General features: G+C 40.9%; 1 protein-coding gene across 1 annotated transcript; it reads left to right on the plus strand.

Annotated features, from left to right (window-relative positions):
- Positions 1-15070: 15070 nt before the first annotated feature.
- Positions 15071-15409, plus strand: LOC114212356 (protein BEX3-like). Its single transcript, XM_028107213.2, has one exon. The coding sequence runs from the start codon at positions 15071-15073 to the stop codon at positions 15407-15409; it is 339 nt and encodes a 112-aa protein (XP_027963014.1).
- Positions 15410-18509: the final 3100 nt, after the last annotated feature.

Raw genomic sequence — 18509 nt, forward strand, 5'->3', positions numbered from 1 at the left:
GGTTCACTAGATCATGGAGACATGACCTCAGGAAGCCCAACTCACAACTGCGGACTGCATATCTGTGGATTATTCCAAGAGAGATAAAAGGAGATGGAGAGAAATGGCAAGAGAGTAAGACAGAGCCCTAAAACTCCGTCCTATCATGCCTCTCCTTTGTAGATGCTGTTTCCTCTGCCAAGAATGTTGTTCCCTGCTCTGTGCCTTGAGTAACTCTTCCCTGCCTCCCAAGGCCCAGATATCAGGGAGGCTCCTTTTCTGAGTTTAGTACTCCTGGTCTGTGCTCCCTTGGCCTTTGGACTGATTAATCTGGAAAGAGCAATAGCAGGATGAGAAGGGAGAGGTGACATAAATATCCCCTAAATCAGTCTGCAAACTGATTTAACACATCCTGGCTCTGGCAGATCCAGCTGTGCCCTCAGATGAGACCACCCCATGTGCTGCCCAGGTCCCCTGCCTCTCACTTGGTTTCTCCTTCCTACTTGGAAAAGCTGCATGTGCCAAGAACGTTTCCCCTTCCAATACTGAAACACATTTTTCTTCTTTCAAAACTTCATTCAACTTGAAAGACTCTTTTTCCCCTTATTATACAGTTATACAAACATATTTCCTTCAACAGTGAGGTCCTGACAGATGACTAGATGCCCCTCTAGTGCTATGGATGGCTAAGACCAGAAACCAAGAAGCAAGACTGCTTGCACCTCTCCAGAGGCAGCTAATGAAATGCAGGACTTCCACGGGCAAGACTATCTGGATCACACCACTTTTCTTCATTTTTGAGAATGGAGGCTGCATCCCGATTTAAACCGCTTTATTACCCAACTGGTTATTTATATAAGGACAATTTCTGCAGCTTTCTTGTTGGTGCTAAGTTGGTTTCAAAGTTCCAGAGGCAGAGGCACCTGGGTGGCTCAGTCGGTTGGGCAAATTCTTGGTTTCGGCTCAGGGTCCTGAGATCAAACCCTGCATCGGGCTCTGCACTGAGCATGAAGTCTGCTTAAGATTCGCTCTCTTCCTCTCCCTCTGCCCCTCTCCCCAGCTCTCTCTCGCTCTCCTTAAAAAAAAAAAAAAGAAAAAGTTCAGGTGCAGCAAAGCATTCACGAACTTTAGCAATGATTGTTATCAGCAAGACCTCACTCAAAATCAACTCAAGAAAATAGCTCCAAACCAGAGACTGCGAACAGGGGTCCATGCTGGGGGCAAACATGGTTGGTTATTGTCCTTACTGTTCTTGCTTGTTTTCGCTTGTACTGTGAAGACTCTCACAATGGATTTTTATTTATTTATTTATTTTTAAAAGATTTTATTTATTTATTTATTTGTTTGACAGCAAGAGAGAGAGCACAAGCAGGGGGAGCAGGAGAGGGAGAAGCAGACCCCCTCACTGAGCAGGGAGCCCGATGCAGGGCTCGATCCCAGGACCCTGGGATCATGACCTGAGCTGAAGGCAGACGCTTAACCATCTGAGCCACCCAGGCACTCTCACAATGGATTTTTTAAAAATAATATAGGCTTAAAGAAACATTGCAAGAATAAAGAATTCCCATATCCCCTTCAACTAGATTCCCCAAATGTTCACTTTTTATCCCCCGGTATTATTATCATTTGAACCACATGAGAGTAAGTTGCAGATTTACCCCTAAATGCTTCAGGGAATATTTCCTAAAAAACAAGAATCGTCTCGTACATACCCATGTACAATTACCAAAACAGAAAATCAACATTGAGATAGTATTATTATCTCATCTATAGACCTTCCTAACCTCTCACCAACTAAGCCATTCCTGTCTTTTGTAGCAAAAGAGAAAATTTATCTTTTTCTGGTCCAGGAGCCAATCTAGGATCATGTTGTCATGTTTCTATTATTTCCTTAATCTGGAACAGTTCCTTGGTGTTTCTTTGTCTTTCATGCTCTTGCCAGTTTTGAAGAGTACAGGCCGGTTCCTTTGTAGAAAAAACCCTTAATAGGAGTTTGCCTCTTGTTTTCTGATGATTAGATGCAGGGTATGCATTTCTGGCAGGAATGCTCCAGAAGTGTTGTATCCCTAACAGTGTGTCGTGTGACGAGGCCCATCATATTGCTTTGTGGTATTAGTGGTAACATTCACTTTGATCACTTGGTTAGGACAGCATCTCTGAGGGTTTGTCCACTGTAAATTTTGTCCCTGTGTATTTTGCGGGGGGGTGGAGGGGTACTTTGAGACAATGTAAATATCCTTATTCTCACCAAACATTTAGCTTCCGGTTTTAGCATCTGTTAATTCTTGCCTGAATCAGGTGCTATCAGATCTTCCCAGTTTGGGAAAAGTGGCAATTTGTTTAAGTTAGCTTTTGTGTGTGTTTGGCATCTCCCCGTTATTCTTTGAGCCCTTCTTCAATTTCTGGTACAAAATGTTCCAGGCGTATCTTGTCCTTTCCCTGCCCTAGTCCTGGAATCAGTCATTTGTCTAAGGAGCCTTGATTCTGTTCAGTGGAGAATGATATTTACAAAACAGGATCTGGGTTCTAGGTGTTACTGATTCTAGGCTCACTCAGTGGACCCAGCTATATAAATGTATCTATCTTCCTCTGTATCAATTTCTCTGTCTATATCAATCAAACTCAAAATCAGTCACCCATCCATATTCAATCTAGTAAAACCATGAGCTTATAGATAGTAACTTATACTATCTAACATCACACAATTATGACCCCCTCTTCCCATATTTGTAACTCCCTTCTTGGACAGTAAGAACTTTGACTCCTGCAATCCAGGGTACCTTTGTATATTCAATCCTAGAAAACCCAGAAAGTATGGGTTAGCTTCAGAATCCTAACCCATTCCACTGCAAAAAATACCCCACCAAATTAGAGTTCAATATTTGTTTCAAGTTCTCTTTGTCTTTTGTCAAGATACTTTCTTCAAGTGTTACCTGGGTTAGCTCTTCCACCCCCAAATTAAATTTCAGTTTATAGAGATCTCTCTCTTTCTCTCTCTCTCTTTTTATTTTTTTTAGCTGCATGGCATAGGAGTATCTTAAGGGTACATGTCTGGCTAACTGGGTAAAAAGGTAAACATACATGTAGTTTTGTTAGGAATTGCCCATTTCCTCCCAGGAGGGTTGTATCAATATGCATTTCCACCAGCAATGGATGAAAGCACCTCTTTCCCCACAGCCACAATACAATGTGTTGTCATATTGTAAATTTTTGCCAATCTGCTAGAAGAGAAATGGTATCACAGCACAGTTTAAATTTGTATTTCTCTTATAATGTGAATTGAACATATTTTCACATGTTTAAGGCCTATTTAAATCTCTCTCTCTCTCTCTCTATATATATATACTTTAGTGAACTGTCTATTCATGTCTTTTGCCCATTTTCCCATATTTAAAAAAAAAAACTCACCTCCTCCATGTTTTTGAGCTCTTTTTATATTAAGGATATTGGCCCTTTATCTGCAACATAGATTGCAAATATTTTCTCCCACCTTATCATTTGACTTTGTTTATGGTGTTTTTTGCCAAGAGGAAATTTTTTAGTTTTATGTGGTCAAATTTATCAATCTGTTCTTTATTGCCACCAGATTTTGAGGCATAGTTAGAAAGCCTTTCCTGACACCTAGATTATGCAGGGATCCATCCATATTTTCTTCTGGTACTTGTGTGGTTTCATTTTATACAGTTAGATCTCTGATCCATTTGGAGTTTATTCTCTTGTAGGGTGTGAGATAAGGATCTAGTTTTTTCTTTGTTCCATGGCTACCCTGTTGTCCCAGCACCATTTATTTAAAAAGTCAATCTTTGCCCTAGTGATTCAAGATCCCACCTTTATTGTAGATAAATTTTCCATATGTACTTAGCTTGATTTCTGGGCTTTTTATTCTGTTCTGCTGGACTGTCTATCCATGCACCAATATCACACTGTTTTAATTATAGAGGCTCTAGAGTATGTTTTAATGTCTCATGGGACTAGTCCTTGGCCCCTTGTTAAAGCTTTTTTTTTTTTCTCAGTGTTTTTCTAGATATTCTTGCACATTTATTTTTTCATATAAACTTTAGTATCAACTTTTCAAGCACGATTAAAAAATAATTTGTCCTGAAAATGTTCCTAAAATTTTGAATTAATTCATAACATTTATTTATTTATTTTTAAAGATTTATTTATTTATTTGAAAGATAGAGAGCAAGGAGGGGCAGAGGGAGAGGGAGAGAGAGACTCTGAAGGTGGCTCCATGCCCAGCGCAGAGCCCGATGTGGGGCTTGATCTCACAACCTTGAGATCATGACCTTAGCCGAAATCAAGAGCTGCACGCTTAACTGACTGAACCATCCAGGCGCCCAGTTCCTAACATTTAAAATGGAGAGAAAATATGGATTTCTGGTTTCTCTTGAAAATTGGGATGGTGTATCAACATGGGCCTTTTCTTTCCACATGACCCAAAAGTGTAGAGCAGAGTAGTAGCCTTCACAAAGGCCCCTGGTGTCCAGGACTACAGGTGCCCACCACTCCCTCTCACCCCTGACCTCTCACTCCTGACCTTCACACATAGAAGTTCCTCCCGTGGCATGTGCGTTGGTGACACAAGCTTTAAATAACCAAGAAAGTTATATACCATGTCCACCCTTTGTTATCCATTTCTCTGTGTCACAATAAAAGGTTATTAAAGGGATTTGTGCCAGTTTTGTTCACTGCTGTATTTCCAAGGCCTAACAAGAGAGCTCTGGGCATAGTTTGCACTTGGTAAATATTTGTTCAATGATGGGAAACAAGAAGCGACCAAAACGTGTTCTCTCTTCAGAAGACCACTAAAAACAAATCCGATAGAACCGGCACATTATGGGTGGGAGTAAGTTGGTACAACCCTTACAGAGGGCATTTTGGCAATATTTCTCAAAATTACAAATGCACAGGTAAGTTGTCCTCATTCTTCTACTTCTAAAGCATTTGTCCGAACATATATGTGCACACAGGCAAAATGATGATGTCCAGGGTTATGTATTGTAGTAATAACAAAAGATGGGAAAGAAATGAAATTTTCTTCAAATGGCTTCTCTATATATTAAAATAATGCAATAGTATGCAGGTGATAAAAGAATAAGAATGCTTTCTCTGAACTGAGAGGGAAGAACACAAGGCACAGAATAGTAGATATAGCAGGTTGCCTTTTGTGTATAAAAGGAAAAGAACAAAGATCCGTATTTATATTTGTTTGTAGGTACATAAGGAAACTCTGGATGCGCTCATAAGGAACAAATCAAACAGTTAGTCAGGGGGTGGAGAAAGTATGGGGAAGAAACTGACAAATGGGGACAGGGTGAGAGGGAAACCTCTCTCTCTCTCTCTCTATCTCTCTCCATGACTCTGAAGAGTAGGTTTTTTTTTTTTTTTAAAGATTTTATTTATTTACTTTGACAGAGAGAGAGCGACAGCGAGAAAGGGAACACAAGCAGGGGGAGTGGGAGAGGGAGAAGCAGGCTTCCCGCCGAGCAGGGAGCCCGATGCGGGGCTCGACCCCAGGACCCTGGGATCATGACCTGAGCCGAAGGCAGACGCTTAATGACTGGGCCACCCAGGCGCCCCTGAAGAGTAGGTTTTAAACCAAATACTTACATATACATACATAAGGCATGCATACATATACACATGTGTATAAAAACAGCTATTAAACTGAAAAGATAGTAGAGGAAGCCATCAGACCCTGGAGACCACAACTATTCAGCCAGGACCCTCTGTAGGGACAGCCATGTGATGGGGTCACTTTCTGGAATTTCATCCAGTCCTGCTCAAAGATGATATATTGCACATGTTAATTCTATTTTGACAGAAAAGGCAATGAAATATGTTTCTGCTCTTACTATCTTGCATTCAGAAACGCCCAGAGAGCACTTTACAAATTGACAGTCAATAAACCACTTCACCCAGTGGAGAAATAGAGCAAACTCCAAGATGGAATGCTGGTAACCATGCTGCAGAGGATGCCCCTCCCTGCCCATGCTCCATGATAAAAAAGTGAAATATTACAGCCAGTGAAATTGGGAATTTAGCAAAGAAAGAATTTATGGAGTAACTATAGTTCTAGAATGATAGAAAGCTATATCTTCTAAAATATTAAAATGTAAATTCAGGAAATCTGCAGAGAATAACACATATCTTATACATTATATAGGGTTTGGCACATGGCATATGATCCATGTGAAGTGAATTTTAAAAAAGGAAATGCATTAAGCTGAGTGCTGTTACTCAAATAAATTAAATAGATGAATCGGTATCTGTCATAGCATTTATCCAAATATTTTCAGCTGGGGAGCCCAGAGAATAATTAGAACTAATACTGTGGCAGATAATATTTTGGATGTACGTACATCTCCATAATTTGCCTTTTGCCCTTTTTTGGTTTAGGGTTTAATTTGTTTTCTGGGAGTGCCAGTTTCTTTGGAGTTATTAGCTTCTTTTAAAAATAATTCTCAAGTAGCAAGTCTGTTTTGCCTCCTTGCAGGCCTCTAATAACCAACAAATTCTAACATTCTCGGGTCGGCAAACTACTGGTGTTTTAATTCAGTATGCTACAGCTCAAGGTCCTATATTCAAAGTAGAAGAATATTAACTTTCAAAAAACTTTAGCATAAACCAACTGCAAATAATGATACTTGGTGTGCAACGAAAAGAGTCTTTAGCTGATAGGCTCAGAGTATGCAGTTAAGCATTTATACATATGTACCTACACACAGACATGGAAAACAATCTCCATGAAATAAGCAAGAATGTAAAGAGCTTAGAATCAAAGTATGCCTTCGGCTCATCCTGGGATCGATCCCCGCATCCGGCTCCCTGCTCTGCTGGGAGCCTGCTTCTCCCTCTCCCACTCCCCACGCTTGTGTTCCCTCTCTCGCTGTGTCTCTCTCTGTCAAATAAATAAAATCTTAAAAAAAAAAAGATATCTGGTTGGTGACTCTGTATCTCAGTAATAATGGAATCACCAGGTGCCTTTCTTAAAAAAAAAACAAAACAAACAAAAAAACAAACAACAAAGTATGCCTCTGTTACTTGTCTAGGATCTGTTTCAAATGATTTTTCTAGCCACTGCAATGACACTGCAGAGCAAATGTTGCCAAGAGGTACCCATTGACTTAGAAACATTTCACCCATTGTTACAAAAAGATTAAGAGCAAATCTCCGAGGTCCTCCCTGACCACCATAAAGTTTCGGAGGAGGAGTGGGGAAAATAGGTTACAAAACGTAGAGAAGGGCCCCATTTCGGGAAGGATTATGTTCCCCACGCCATTCGCTCACTTTCTCTGTTGTCCTGCAACTTGCAATGAGCGCCCGTTTTATAAAGCTGCTTTTATAAGTTTATGGTTGAAGTAATTCTGTTGGTGTTGTTCTTTTAAAAGCTGCTTGCTTTCTTTTTCCATGATTCCCACTGACTGCATAACTTCATTTCTTTGCTCGTGTGGCCCCTCGGCCCGTCTTCACTGATGTTTTGGGAAGTTAAATGCTCTGTTCCCATAAACACCAAAAAAATCCACAGGCGTTTTAAGCAGTTGTTAGAAAGGCAGCCCTGACTTGTCCTGACCAGCAGGGGACAGCCGGGAGCCAGATTATTTGATTTCCACCCCAAATTATTCATACCCTTGAGGGTGAGGTGCTGCCTTCACCTCAGGCCTTCCCTTGAAGCTTCAGAAGGGACCGAGGGCTACTCTCCTTCCAGCCACCTGCTAGCAGAGGTCCTGGCTCTGCTTCTCCTGCCTCACTTCACACCCGTGCCTCTTGGCTCCTGCTGTCTGGACACTGGGCTCTTCTGTTTCTTGAATAATCTAGGCTTCCGCATTTTTGCACATGCTGTTCCCTCTGCCTGGGATGCTTTGCCCTCCTTCTTCACCTGGTTATTTCTCCTTCTCAATCATGTCTTCCTTAGGGAAGACATCTATGCTACCAGAACAGGAAAACCCTTTCATCTCATGCCCTCCTAACACCCTTTTTTGGTATGATTATCTGTGTGATCGTCTATGTAATTATTGTCAGTAACTATAGGTACACAGCCTTGTTGTAGTTTGCTGAGGGGTGGGGTGTTAGCCTTGGGAGGCCCTGAGCCCTCCCTGTGAGGACCCACTTCCACGCCCAAACTCACAAGAAACTTCTGGGCTGATGCTGTATGTTTTACAGCAAGATCTGTGACTACCAGTAGTTTCTTCAGTGACCATGAAAGTTGGGGGCAGGGGTTGAGGCTAGATGCAACTGTTTCCCTTTTCTGTTCAACTTTTGTTGTCCCGGAAATTAAGATTTGTCCCTTGTTCCCTTTTACTTAGTTTTCTCTGTATTGCTCTCTAATTCATCCGCAAACTTAGCTCAGGCTGTGTATATCTCCCTTCCTTATGACCAGATATGTTAGGTGTCCTTCAGCACTGGTTTCTTGATGAAGCAGCATCTCCCAGAACCTTCTGACTGGCCCTCCACATGGCTGGGCTTACTCTCTCGCCCACTGCTGGTGGCAAGGCAGAATGGCACAACCACAATGGAAGAGAGTTTGGTAGTTTCCTATAAAACCAAACACACCCTTACCATACCATCCTGTAGCTGCACTCCTTCATATTTACTCAGATGAGTCGAACACTTACGTCCACACAAAAACCTGCACACAGATATCTGAGCAGCTCTCTTCATAACCGCTAAACCTTGGAAGCATCCAAGATGGCCTTCAGTAGGTAAATGGATATATAAACAGAGCTATATCCAGACAATGAAATATTATTCAGTGCTGAAAACAAATGAGCTGCCGAGCCATGAAAAGACATGGAGGAAATGTAAATGCATTTTACTTAGTGAAAGAAGCCAGTCTGAAAAGGCTATATACTGTATGAATCCAACTATGACCTTCTGGAAAAGGCAAAACTATTAGACTTTCAGAAAAAAAAGCAGGAGGAAATATTCACAACCTCAAGTCCAGTGAAGAGTCCTTAGACATGACACCAAAAACATGATCCTTAAAGGAAATAATCAATAAATCGGTAAATGAAAAGACAAGTTACAGACTGGGAGAAAATATTTCCAAACCACATATCTAACAAAGGACTAGTACCTAGAATGTATAAAGAGCTGTCCACCCTATGTTTATTGCAGCATTATTTACAATAGCCAAGATATATATATATATATGGGGCAAAAGGCTTGGAAAGAGGTTTTTTTTTTTAAGATTTTATTTATTTATTTGACAGAGAGATAGAGAGAGAGCACAAGTAGGCAGAGTGGCAGACAGAGGGAGAGGGAGAAGCAGGCTCCCCGCCGAGCAGGGAGCCCGACGCAGGGCTTGATCCCAGGACCCTGGGATCATGACCTGAGCCGAAGGCAGACGCCCAACCGACTGAGCCACCCAGGCGCCCCTTGGAAAGAGGTTTTAACAAAGAGGATATACTGATGGCAAATAAGCCCATGAAAAGATGTTTGGCATCACTACCTGTTAGGAAAATGCAAATTAAAGCTGTAGGGAGCTGTTGCATCTAAATAAATAGCTAAATAAAAAATAGTGATGATACCAAATGCTGGCAAGAATGTAGAGAAACTGAGTCTTTCCTACATTGCTGTGGGAACGTCAAATGGAACAGCTATCAGAATATAGTTTGGCAGTTTCTTATACAACTAAATATACACTAACTGTATGACTCAGTAATTACACTTTTAGGCATTTATCACAGAGAAATGAAAACTCATGTTTTCAAAAACCTGAATACGAATGTTGTAATATATCATTATTTATAACAGCCCCAAACTGGGAATAACCCACATGCCCTTCAGCAGGAGAATGGTCAAACAAGCCATGGTACATCCATACCATGGACTATTATAGAAATAAAAAGCTACAGACTACTGATATATGTAACAACTTAGATGGATCTCGGGGAATTACTCTGAATGAAAAAAAGCCAATCTTGAGGGTTATCTACTATTTTTTTTTTAACCACAATGAAAAGAAGTTCAGACATTTTTGTTTCTCTGATCCCAGTCAGATAAAAGTTAACTCCCAGCCCACACAATGTTTGGCAAAGCAAAATTTGTCTACACAATTTCGACAGTGTTTGCAAACACCTACTGACAGGTTGTTTCCCATGTCAGACTTCAGAATACAGTTTCTCACTATGTTAAGCAATGTTTCGGATAGCACTTAGGCCAATGGGGGAAAAAAAGCTTATTGAATCCATACATTGTATCTATAGGATAGTACCAGAAAACTAGTGTTACCACTATGGAAACTAACTACCAAACATGAAATTGGGAATCTCCCTCCTCTGGCTCTTCCCACATGGCTGAAGAAGGCTTTCCACACATGGCCATTTGTATGGAAGATTTATATGTAAAGTGAATATTTCTGCAGAGAAAAAAGGGAACTATTTCTGTGAAGAGAAATAAATCTGACTAGAATGTACAAGTGGAAAGAAAAAAGAAGTTTATGTACTCAATGATTCCATTTATAAAACCTCTTCTAAAAGACAAAATTATAGCGATGGAGACTAGAAGAATGGTTGTCAGGGGTTAGGAATGGTGGTGGAGGGGTAGCATGGAGTCCCTTTGTGGTGATTAATCTTAAAAAATTTTAAAATTGAGTTATAACTGACATAGAACATTATATTAGTTTCAGGCGTACAAAATAATGTGATTAATCTTGATTGTAGTAGTGGTTATGTGAGTCTAGGTAGGTGATCAAATTGCATAAAACTATAGATCACTCACACACACACACACACACACACACAAATTAGTGCATGTGTATAAAAACTGATGAGGGAAAACTGTGCCCCCAGGGTGCTCAGTCAGTTAAGCCTCCAACTCTTGATTTCAGTTCAGGTCACAATCTCAGGGTCATGAGATTGAGCCCCTGGGACTTGTGCTCAGCACAGAGTCTGCCTGTGATTCTCTCTCTCCCTCTGCCCCCACCCCACTCTCTCTAAAATCAATCAACCTTAAAAAAAAAAACTAATGAAATCTGAATATGGTCTGTAGATTGTACCAATGAAAATGTTTCCTTTTTGATACAGTATATATTAGTTATGCTAGATGTTACCATTGGCGAAGGCTGGGTGAAGGGGACATGGAACTTATTCCTACTATTTTTCAGCTGCCTATGAGTCTCTATTTTCCCCAAAGGTTAAAAAAAAAAAAAGCCAATGACTTAACAAAGTAATTGAAGCAAACATGACAAAGTGGTGGTAGATTCTAAGGCATTTGTTATAATCATGTTTGCACTTTCCTGAAATATTTCCCAGAATTAAGAAAAATGGCATGGGGAATATATTTCTTTTTTTCTTTTGCAGCAGTGGATTAAAAAATACCTAGGAATTGCGCACAACCTTATTATGAGTCAACAGGATGGCAAAGCTGCCAATGAAACATGGATAAAGATTCTAGTTACTGAATGTAGTTCTATACTGGCAACTCACAGCAAGGAGGGAAATTTGAGGGGTAGCTTCATTAGAAGGTGACAGTTAATTTTTCTCTTTATGTCAGAGATGGTGCAGGATGTGGAAACTGTCATAAAAATAGTTTTAGGAACTGGAGATTTCTTTATGCAGGAAAGAGAAATTCTGTAGGTAATAATGCTCTTTTTCATATGCTTTGAGTGCTGTCATGGAGACAAAATTGACTTTTTTTTTTTTTTTTTTAGGGAGGCTTAGGACAGATGGTGGGGAGGGCTGGTGAGACAGTGGGAAGAATAGATAAATAGACCAGTGGAATAGACTAGAGACCCAGGAATGAACTCTCCACATATGATCAGATGATTTTTGAGAAGGATGCCAAGACCATTCAATGGGGGAAAAGACAGTCTTTTCAACACATGGTGCTGGGACAACCGGATATCCACATGCAAAGAATGAAGTTGGACACTTATCTCACACTACATACAAGAATTAACTCAAAATGGAGGATGGACCTCAATGTGAGATCTGAAGTAAAAAAGACCTTTAGAAGAAAACATAGGACAAAAGCTTCCCAACATTGGATTTGGCAATGATTTCTCGGACATGACACCAAAGGCACAGGTAACAAGAGAAAAAATAGACAAATTGGACTCCATAAAAATGTAAACATTTGGTGCATCAAGAGGCACTATTCAGAGTAGAGGGGCAACCCATAGAATGGGAGAAAACGTTTGCAGATCATATATCTGATATGGGTTTTATACCCACAATATATAGAAACTTCTAAAACTCAGCAGCAACAACAACAATAACAAAAAACAACCCAATTCAAAAAAGGGGAGAGGGTTTGAGTATCTTCTCCACAGAAGATACACAAATGAAAAGATGCTTAACATTACAAATTGTTAGGAAAATGTAAGTCAAACCTACAATGAGATACCACCTCACACCCATTAGGATGGCTGCTGTCAAAAATGAAACAAAAAACCCCCCAAAACACAGAAAACAAGTGTTGGCAAGGATGTGGACACATGGGAACCCCTGTTCACAGCTGGGAGTGTGAATAGTGCAGCCGCTATGGAAAATTGTACGGTGACTCTTCAAATAATGAAAAATAGAATTACCTGTGTGATCTGACAATTCCATTTCTGAGTATGTACCCCAAAGAATGGAAAACAGGGTTTAAAGAGATACTTGCACACTCATCTTCATCACAGCATTATTCACAGCAGCCAAAATGTAGAAGCAACCCAAGTGTTCTGCGGACTAGTGAATGGAGAAGCAAAATGTGGTATGTACCTACAATGGAAAGGTATTCAGCTTTAAAAGGAAAGAGAATTCTGCAATATGCTACAATGTGGATAGACCTTGCGGACATTATGCTGAGTGAAATAAGCCAGTCACAAAAAGATAGATGTTGTACGATCCCACTTACACGAGGTACTTAGAATAGTCAAAAACCTAGAGACAGGAAGTAGAAGGGTGGCTGCTAGGGGTTGGGGGGAGGGGAGAATGGGACCTGCTTAATAGGTACAGAGTTTTGGTTTTACATCATGAAAAGAGATATGGGGAGGGATGGTGGGGATGGTTGCATAACAACATGAATGGACTTAATACCACTGACTGTACAATGGTTAAGATAGTAAATTGTATATTATGTATATTTTATCACAATTTGTCAAAAAAGGGGGGAAAAGGGAGGCTGGGAGCGCTGGGAAAACAGAGGGCGCTCCCGAGGTTCAGGTAGAGCTGAGCAGTAGGGTGGGGAAAATCACGTGAATGATCCATCTAATGGAATGTTTGACAGAAGCTGGAAGAATGTAATTTCGGGGATGCTGAGGAAAAAATTTCCATAACGAATGATCTCCAGAGGGGGCGACAGTTCCAAGATTCAGATTCTAGATGTAACTGGTATGCGCCAGACCTTGCTCTTCATGAAAGTGCAGACAAAGCCAAATAACACCAGACCCGAGGGTCCATACTTGAGCCAGACTCATTCATCTGAACATTCTTGAATCTCCTCTTTGGGCATGATCGTGATTGTATGCAGCTGCATGATTCCCTGTACCCATCTGGCCTGGGGGTCCTAGGTGAACTTAGGACCTTTCTAAGGTCCCTTAGGCCAGGTTCTGGTACATGGTGGGGGTAGTGGTAGTGGGGGGGGGATTGCCTCACAAATGACCAGGGCTCTCTTCTGCCAGTCACCTGTCTCTCAGGACCCTGGTGGGCATGGCCCTCGGCTCCTCTTCTCTCCTGCTGGGTGTTGGTGCATGATCTGCCTAAATCAATAGCTCATCTTCTCAAACACAGCCATTTACTGTATATCTTACATGGCATCTGTCAACAGGTTTGGATGCGGCATGAGAACATGATAGATATTTGATATTACAAGTATCCTGGGGAAGTCTTACATGGAGAGTCCATGGATGGTCATCACTTCTCAGAAAAGCCTGGAAAATAATATTTCTGTTATGGAAGGAGTTACTAAATGTTTTAATGATAAAGGTATAGTGTCTTAGAGCTTCCTGTCCTGAAAATATAGGATCCCTCGCAGAGGCTATACCACCCACTATAGTTGGAGTGTGCAATATATGTTGTGATTCTCATGGTGCAAGTCCCCAGGCTAGGGAGTTAACCTTGCAGGGACTAAGGAGGGAACAGAGAGATCTGAGGTTTTCACCGTTAAGTAGGAATCCTCATGTATGGTTGGTGGGAATGCAAATTGGTACAACCATTGTGGAAAACAGTATGGAGTTTCCTCAAAAAATTAAAAACAGAGGGGCACCTGGGTGGCTCAGTTGGTTAAACATCCATCTCTTGATTTCAGCTCAGGTCATGATCTCAGGGTTGTGAGATTGAACCCCGCGCTGGGCTCCGTGCTGGGCATGGAGCCTCCTTAAGATTCTCTCTCCTCCTCCGTCCCTCCCGCCGACCTCTCTTAAAAAAATTAAAAAAAAAAAAAAAAAGAATTACCCTATGATCCGGTAATTCCGCTACTATTTACCCAGAGAAAATGAAAACATCTAACTTGGAAAGCTACATGCACCCTATGTTTATTGCAGCATTATTTACAGTAGCAAAGATAGGGAAGCAACCCAAGTGTTCATTCATAGATGAATTATAAAGAAGATGTGGTGTATGTATATAAGATGAAATATCAGTCAGCCATAAAAAAGAATGAGATTCTGCCATTTGCAACAATGTGGATGAACTTAGAGGGTATTATACTGGGTGATATAAATCAGACAGAGAAAGACAAATACTATATGATTTCACTTACCTGTGGAACCTAAAAACAAAACAAATGGACAAACAAAAGACTCTTAAATACAGAGAACACACTGGTGGTTGCCAGAGGGGAGGTGGATGCGGGTGGGTGGGTGAAACAGATAAAAGGAATTAAGAGGTACAAACTTCCAGTTACAAAGTAAAGAAATCATGGAAATAAAAAGTTCAACACGAGAAATACCATCAATAAAATTGTAATAACATTGACTCCCGTCTGGGTACCGGCTCCCCGCGGTCCTGCGCCTGGTGGGCTGGCATCGGGCCCAAGGAAAGCGGAGCAGGTTTGCAGGTGTAGGTGTCAAGTGTCGTGGCAGCGCACTCACGGCGAGAATCGAGAGGAGGAGACAGCAAGGATAGGCCCAGAAAAACAACCAGGAAGAAAAAAAAATCTCATGGCAAATATCCACCAGGAAAACGAAGAAATGGAGCAGCCCATGCAGAATAGAGAGGAAGACCGCCCTTTGGGAGGGGGAGAAGGCCACCAACCTACAGGAAATAATAGACGGGGACAGGCTCGCCGACTTGCTCCAAATTTCCGATGGGCCATACCCAATAGGCAGGTCAATGATGGGAGGGGTGGAGATGGAGATGATATGGAAATGTTCATGGAGGAGATGAGAGAAATCAGGAGAAAACTTAGGGAGCTGCAGGTGAGGAATTGTCTGCGTATCCTGATGGGGGAGCTCTCTAATCACCATGACCATCATGACGAATTTTGCCTTATGCCTTGACTCCTGCCATTTTCCATGAGATTAATACTGTGATTCAACACTGTTTTCTTTTTCCTTGCATTTTCCTGATATACCTTTACTGATTCATTTGCTGTGAACCTTATGTAATTTCCATGTGTCGGGTGGGTTCTGTGTTACCAGATTCCAATTGAAGATTGCCTTGGCACCCAGTCTAAGTTTCTGTCAACAGTAGAGTCACCCAGTTGCATGAAAAAGTGTAAAGTTAATAAAGCAATTAAAAAGCAATCTAAAAAAAATTGTAATAACATTGGTGACAGATAGTGACTATACTTAACCGTGGTGAGCACTGAGTAACGTAGGGAATTGTTGAATCATTATGTTGTACACCCGAACCTAATATAAGGCTGTATGTTAATTATACTTTAAAAAGAAAGAATATGAAGTGATTGATGCACGTGTATGGCCATCAGACACATTCTAGCAGAATGAAACTGTAAGCAACTTAAGATGTAGTATGTAAAATGTGTAGCAAGAGAGTTTCTAGCTCAGGTCCATGAGGGGCCATGGGAGAAGATGTTCATTTCCACAGGTATGGAAGTAGCCAAGGTCGGCTTCAGAGGGGCTGGGGAAGTAAGACACAGTGGAAACGTAATGTACAGTGAGGTGCTGCAACCAGAAACAAGGAACTAGATGTATAAACACGGCAACATGAGTATATCCTTAAAAAATACAACACAGAATGAGCTCTCAGGCCCAATACCACTTAAGTGAAACACACAAAATAATACTATGTACGTATTTCTAAGACCATGTATTCCATTCATGAGACTTGGTGCCTCTGGGAGAGAGGGAAATGTGAATGGGGATGGGATGGGGTGGGTAAAAGAGAAAAGACACAAGAAAAGTTGATTAACCAACTCTGTGTAGCTGAGATTCCCACCCCCGCCCCAAATAAAGGTTTTCTCTTTGCTCACATCCAGTCAGACTTAAGGATTGGAAGGTACATACTTAGGACTTAAGGCAGTTATATTCTCAGTATCTTATACATGGCAGGGGTGGCGACTGTTAGTGGTCTTCAGTGTCTGGCTGAGTTGGTAGAGCGTGTGACTCTTGATCTCGGGGTTGTGAGTTGGAGCTGCATGTTGGGTGGAGATACTACTTAAAAAATAAAAAAAAAATTAAAAAAATTATGTACACTGCTCTTTTTCCGTAATAATACACTCCCCATTTTCCTTTATGGGCGGGAGCATTTTTTAATGACTAATTTCTGGTTGGTGTTGTATAGGACTCCTGGGAAGGGTAATTAAAAGGCTTGGAATGTTGCCATGATGGCTGGTACCCTGATAGCCATCTGAAACCGTGAAACAACTTTAAGAATGGAAACCACACGCCTAGAAAGATAGGAGGTGATATCCCAATGATCCATGAATCTGCTATATGAGAACTTGATGACCCAGACCTGGTCTTCTTTTATGTGAGAGAGGAACATACTTCTAGCGAGTTGAAACCATTGTTATTTTGGATTTTTTTCTATTATATGGAGCCAGATATTAACAAGGTGGGTTCTGAATAGATGTTGATTTGAAGAGAATTTCATTTTTCTTAATCTGTAATTCCATAGAAGAAAGTTTTCCTGGAAATACTTTTAAAAATGCACCCTGTTTTTTCAACTATTTGGCATCTTCAGAGGGTAAGAGTTATACCTTTGTTGACATTTGTTTTAATTTTTAGGATCTTTTTCAATTATAGAAGAATCATATCAAATAACATATAAAATGATCTGGACTAAATTTTGAGGCAGAGCAGAGGTTTGGCAGCAAGCCCCGATGGCATGGTCTGAGGTTTAACACAGAACTGACAATACCCTCTCATACCCACTTCAGTAGGATGTGTGCGTAGAATGAATAGACGTGATCTCAGGGTCAGGCGGCTTTGCTGATGGAAAGCTGCCAGTTGGTCTGATAATGCAGGCAGAGCTCTAAGTAAGCACTTACATTAATTCTATTACTAAGCACAGTAACCTGCTGAACAGACAGACTTTAAGGACCAGAGGCAATCTGGTGGACTGAAAAACTCCCGATTGAAGGGGGCTGACATTACTAATTGGTGATTCTTCTTCCTCTTCATTTTGTATCTCTTGATTCTTTTGAGGTTGTCCAGACCTTTTCCTGGCTTAAGGAAACAGGTTGGGCAATCTTAGAGAAATGTACTTAATTAGTATTAGTGATGGTGGCAGGTCTTGTTAAGCCAGGAAGCATCTGGAATTAAAAGGCTTGAAATTGCTCACTGGACCATTGCCCTCGGAGTCAGGCTCATCAGTGCTCTTTGTTGCAAACAAATCATATCCCTTTCTAGAACTGCAATTTGGGATCTCTTTTGGCTTAGCAACTCACATTTTCCCAGATGTAATTTTATTGAAAAAATAATTTGCATATGTTTCATTGTTACAAAAGAAATGCATGCTTACTGTAGAAAACTAAAATTCAGTTAAGTAAAAAAAAAAAAACAGAGCTAAAACGTTGACAATCCCATCTACCTAAAGGCAACCATTTTTAACCCCTTGGTGTGTATCTTTTCACACCCCCTTTTAAACTGTGTGGTGTGTTTGTGCATGACTTTTAACTACAGGACAGTAAAGTAAATTTTAACAAGTATAAAGGCCGTAATTAATGATACAGAAAACAAAACCCAGTAGGTCTGATTGGTACAGCCAAAGGCTTATTCTTGAAAAAGATTGGTAAAATAGATAGATCTTTGTTGGTCTCCTCTAAGGGGAAAAAGAGAAAAACACACAAGTGAACAACATGTGAGGTAAGAACAGGGACGTAACTAGACAGATGAGAGATCACAAATCTAAGAGAACATGATGTTTGTGAACGTGTAAGGATGCTACTGAAAGGCTTCTGGGAAAATGCTTGGTGACTGGTGGAAACACTTGGAAGCAGTCTACTAACATTGAGGAATCCCCTCCATTTAATTTGGGCACCTTTATCTTAAGATCAAGGTCCCGGGTGTGGCCCTGGGCAGGTGGGTGATGCACAGAGAAGGTGGTGGCTGCAGGATGGAGGCCAAGGATGGGGGACTGTTCAGCCACATTGGATAAGACAGACCTGCCCATGCTCTTCAATGCTCATGAAAG

The sequence above is a fragment of the Eumetopias jubatus genome, unplaced genomic scaffold, assembly GCF_037043125.1.
Source record: "Eumetopias jubatus isolate StellerSeaLion01/CBP00866 unplaced genomic scaffold, mEumJub1_p1.0 scaffold_1, whole genome shotgun sequence".
Taxonomy (NCBI): Eukaryota; Metazoa; Chordata; class Mammalia; order Carnivora; family Otariidae; genus Eumetopias; species Eumetopias jubatus.

Coding starts and splice junctions, on each gene's coding strand:
- LOC114212356 (XM_028107213.2), top strand. CDS start 15,071: ATGGCAAATATCCACCAGGAAAACGAAGAAATGGAGCAGCCCATGCAG.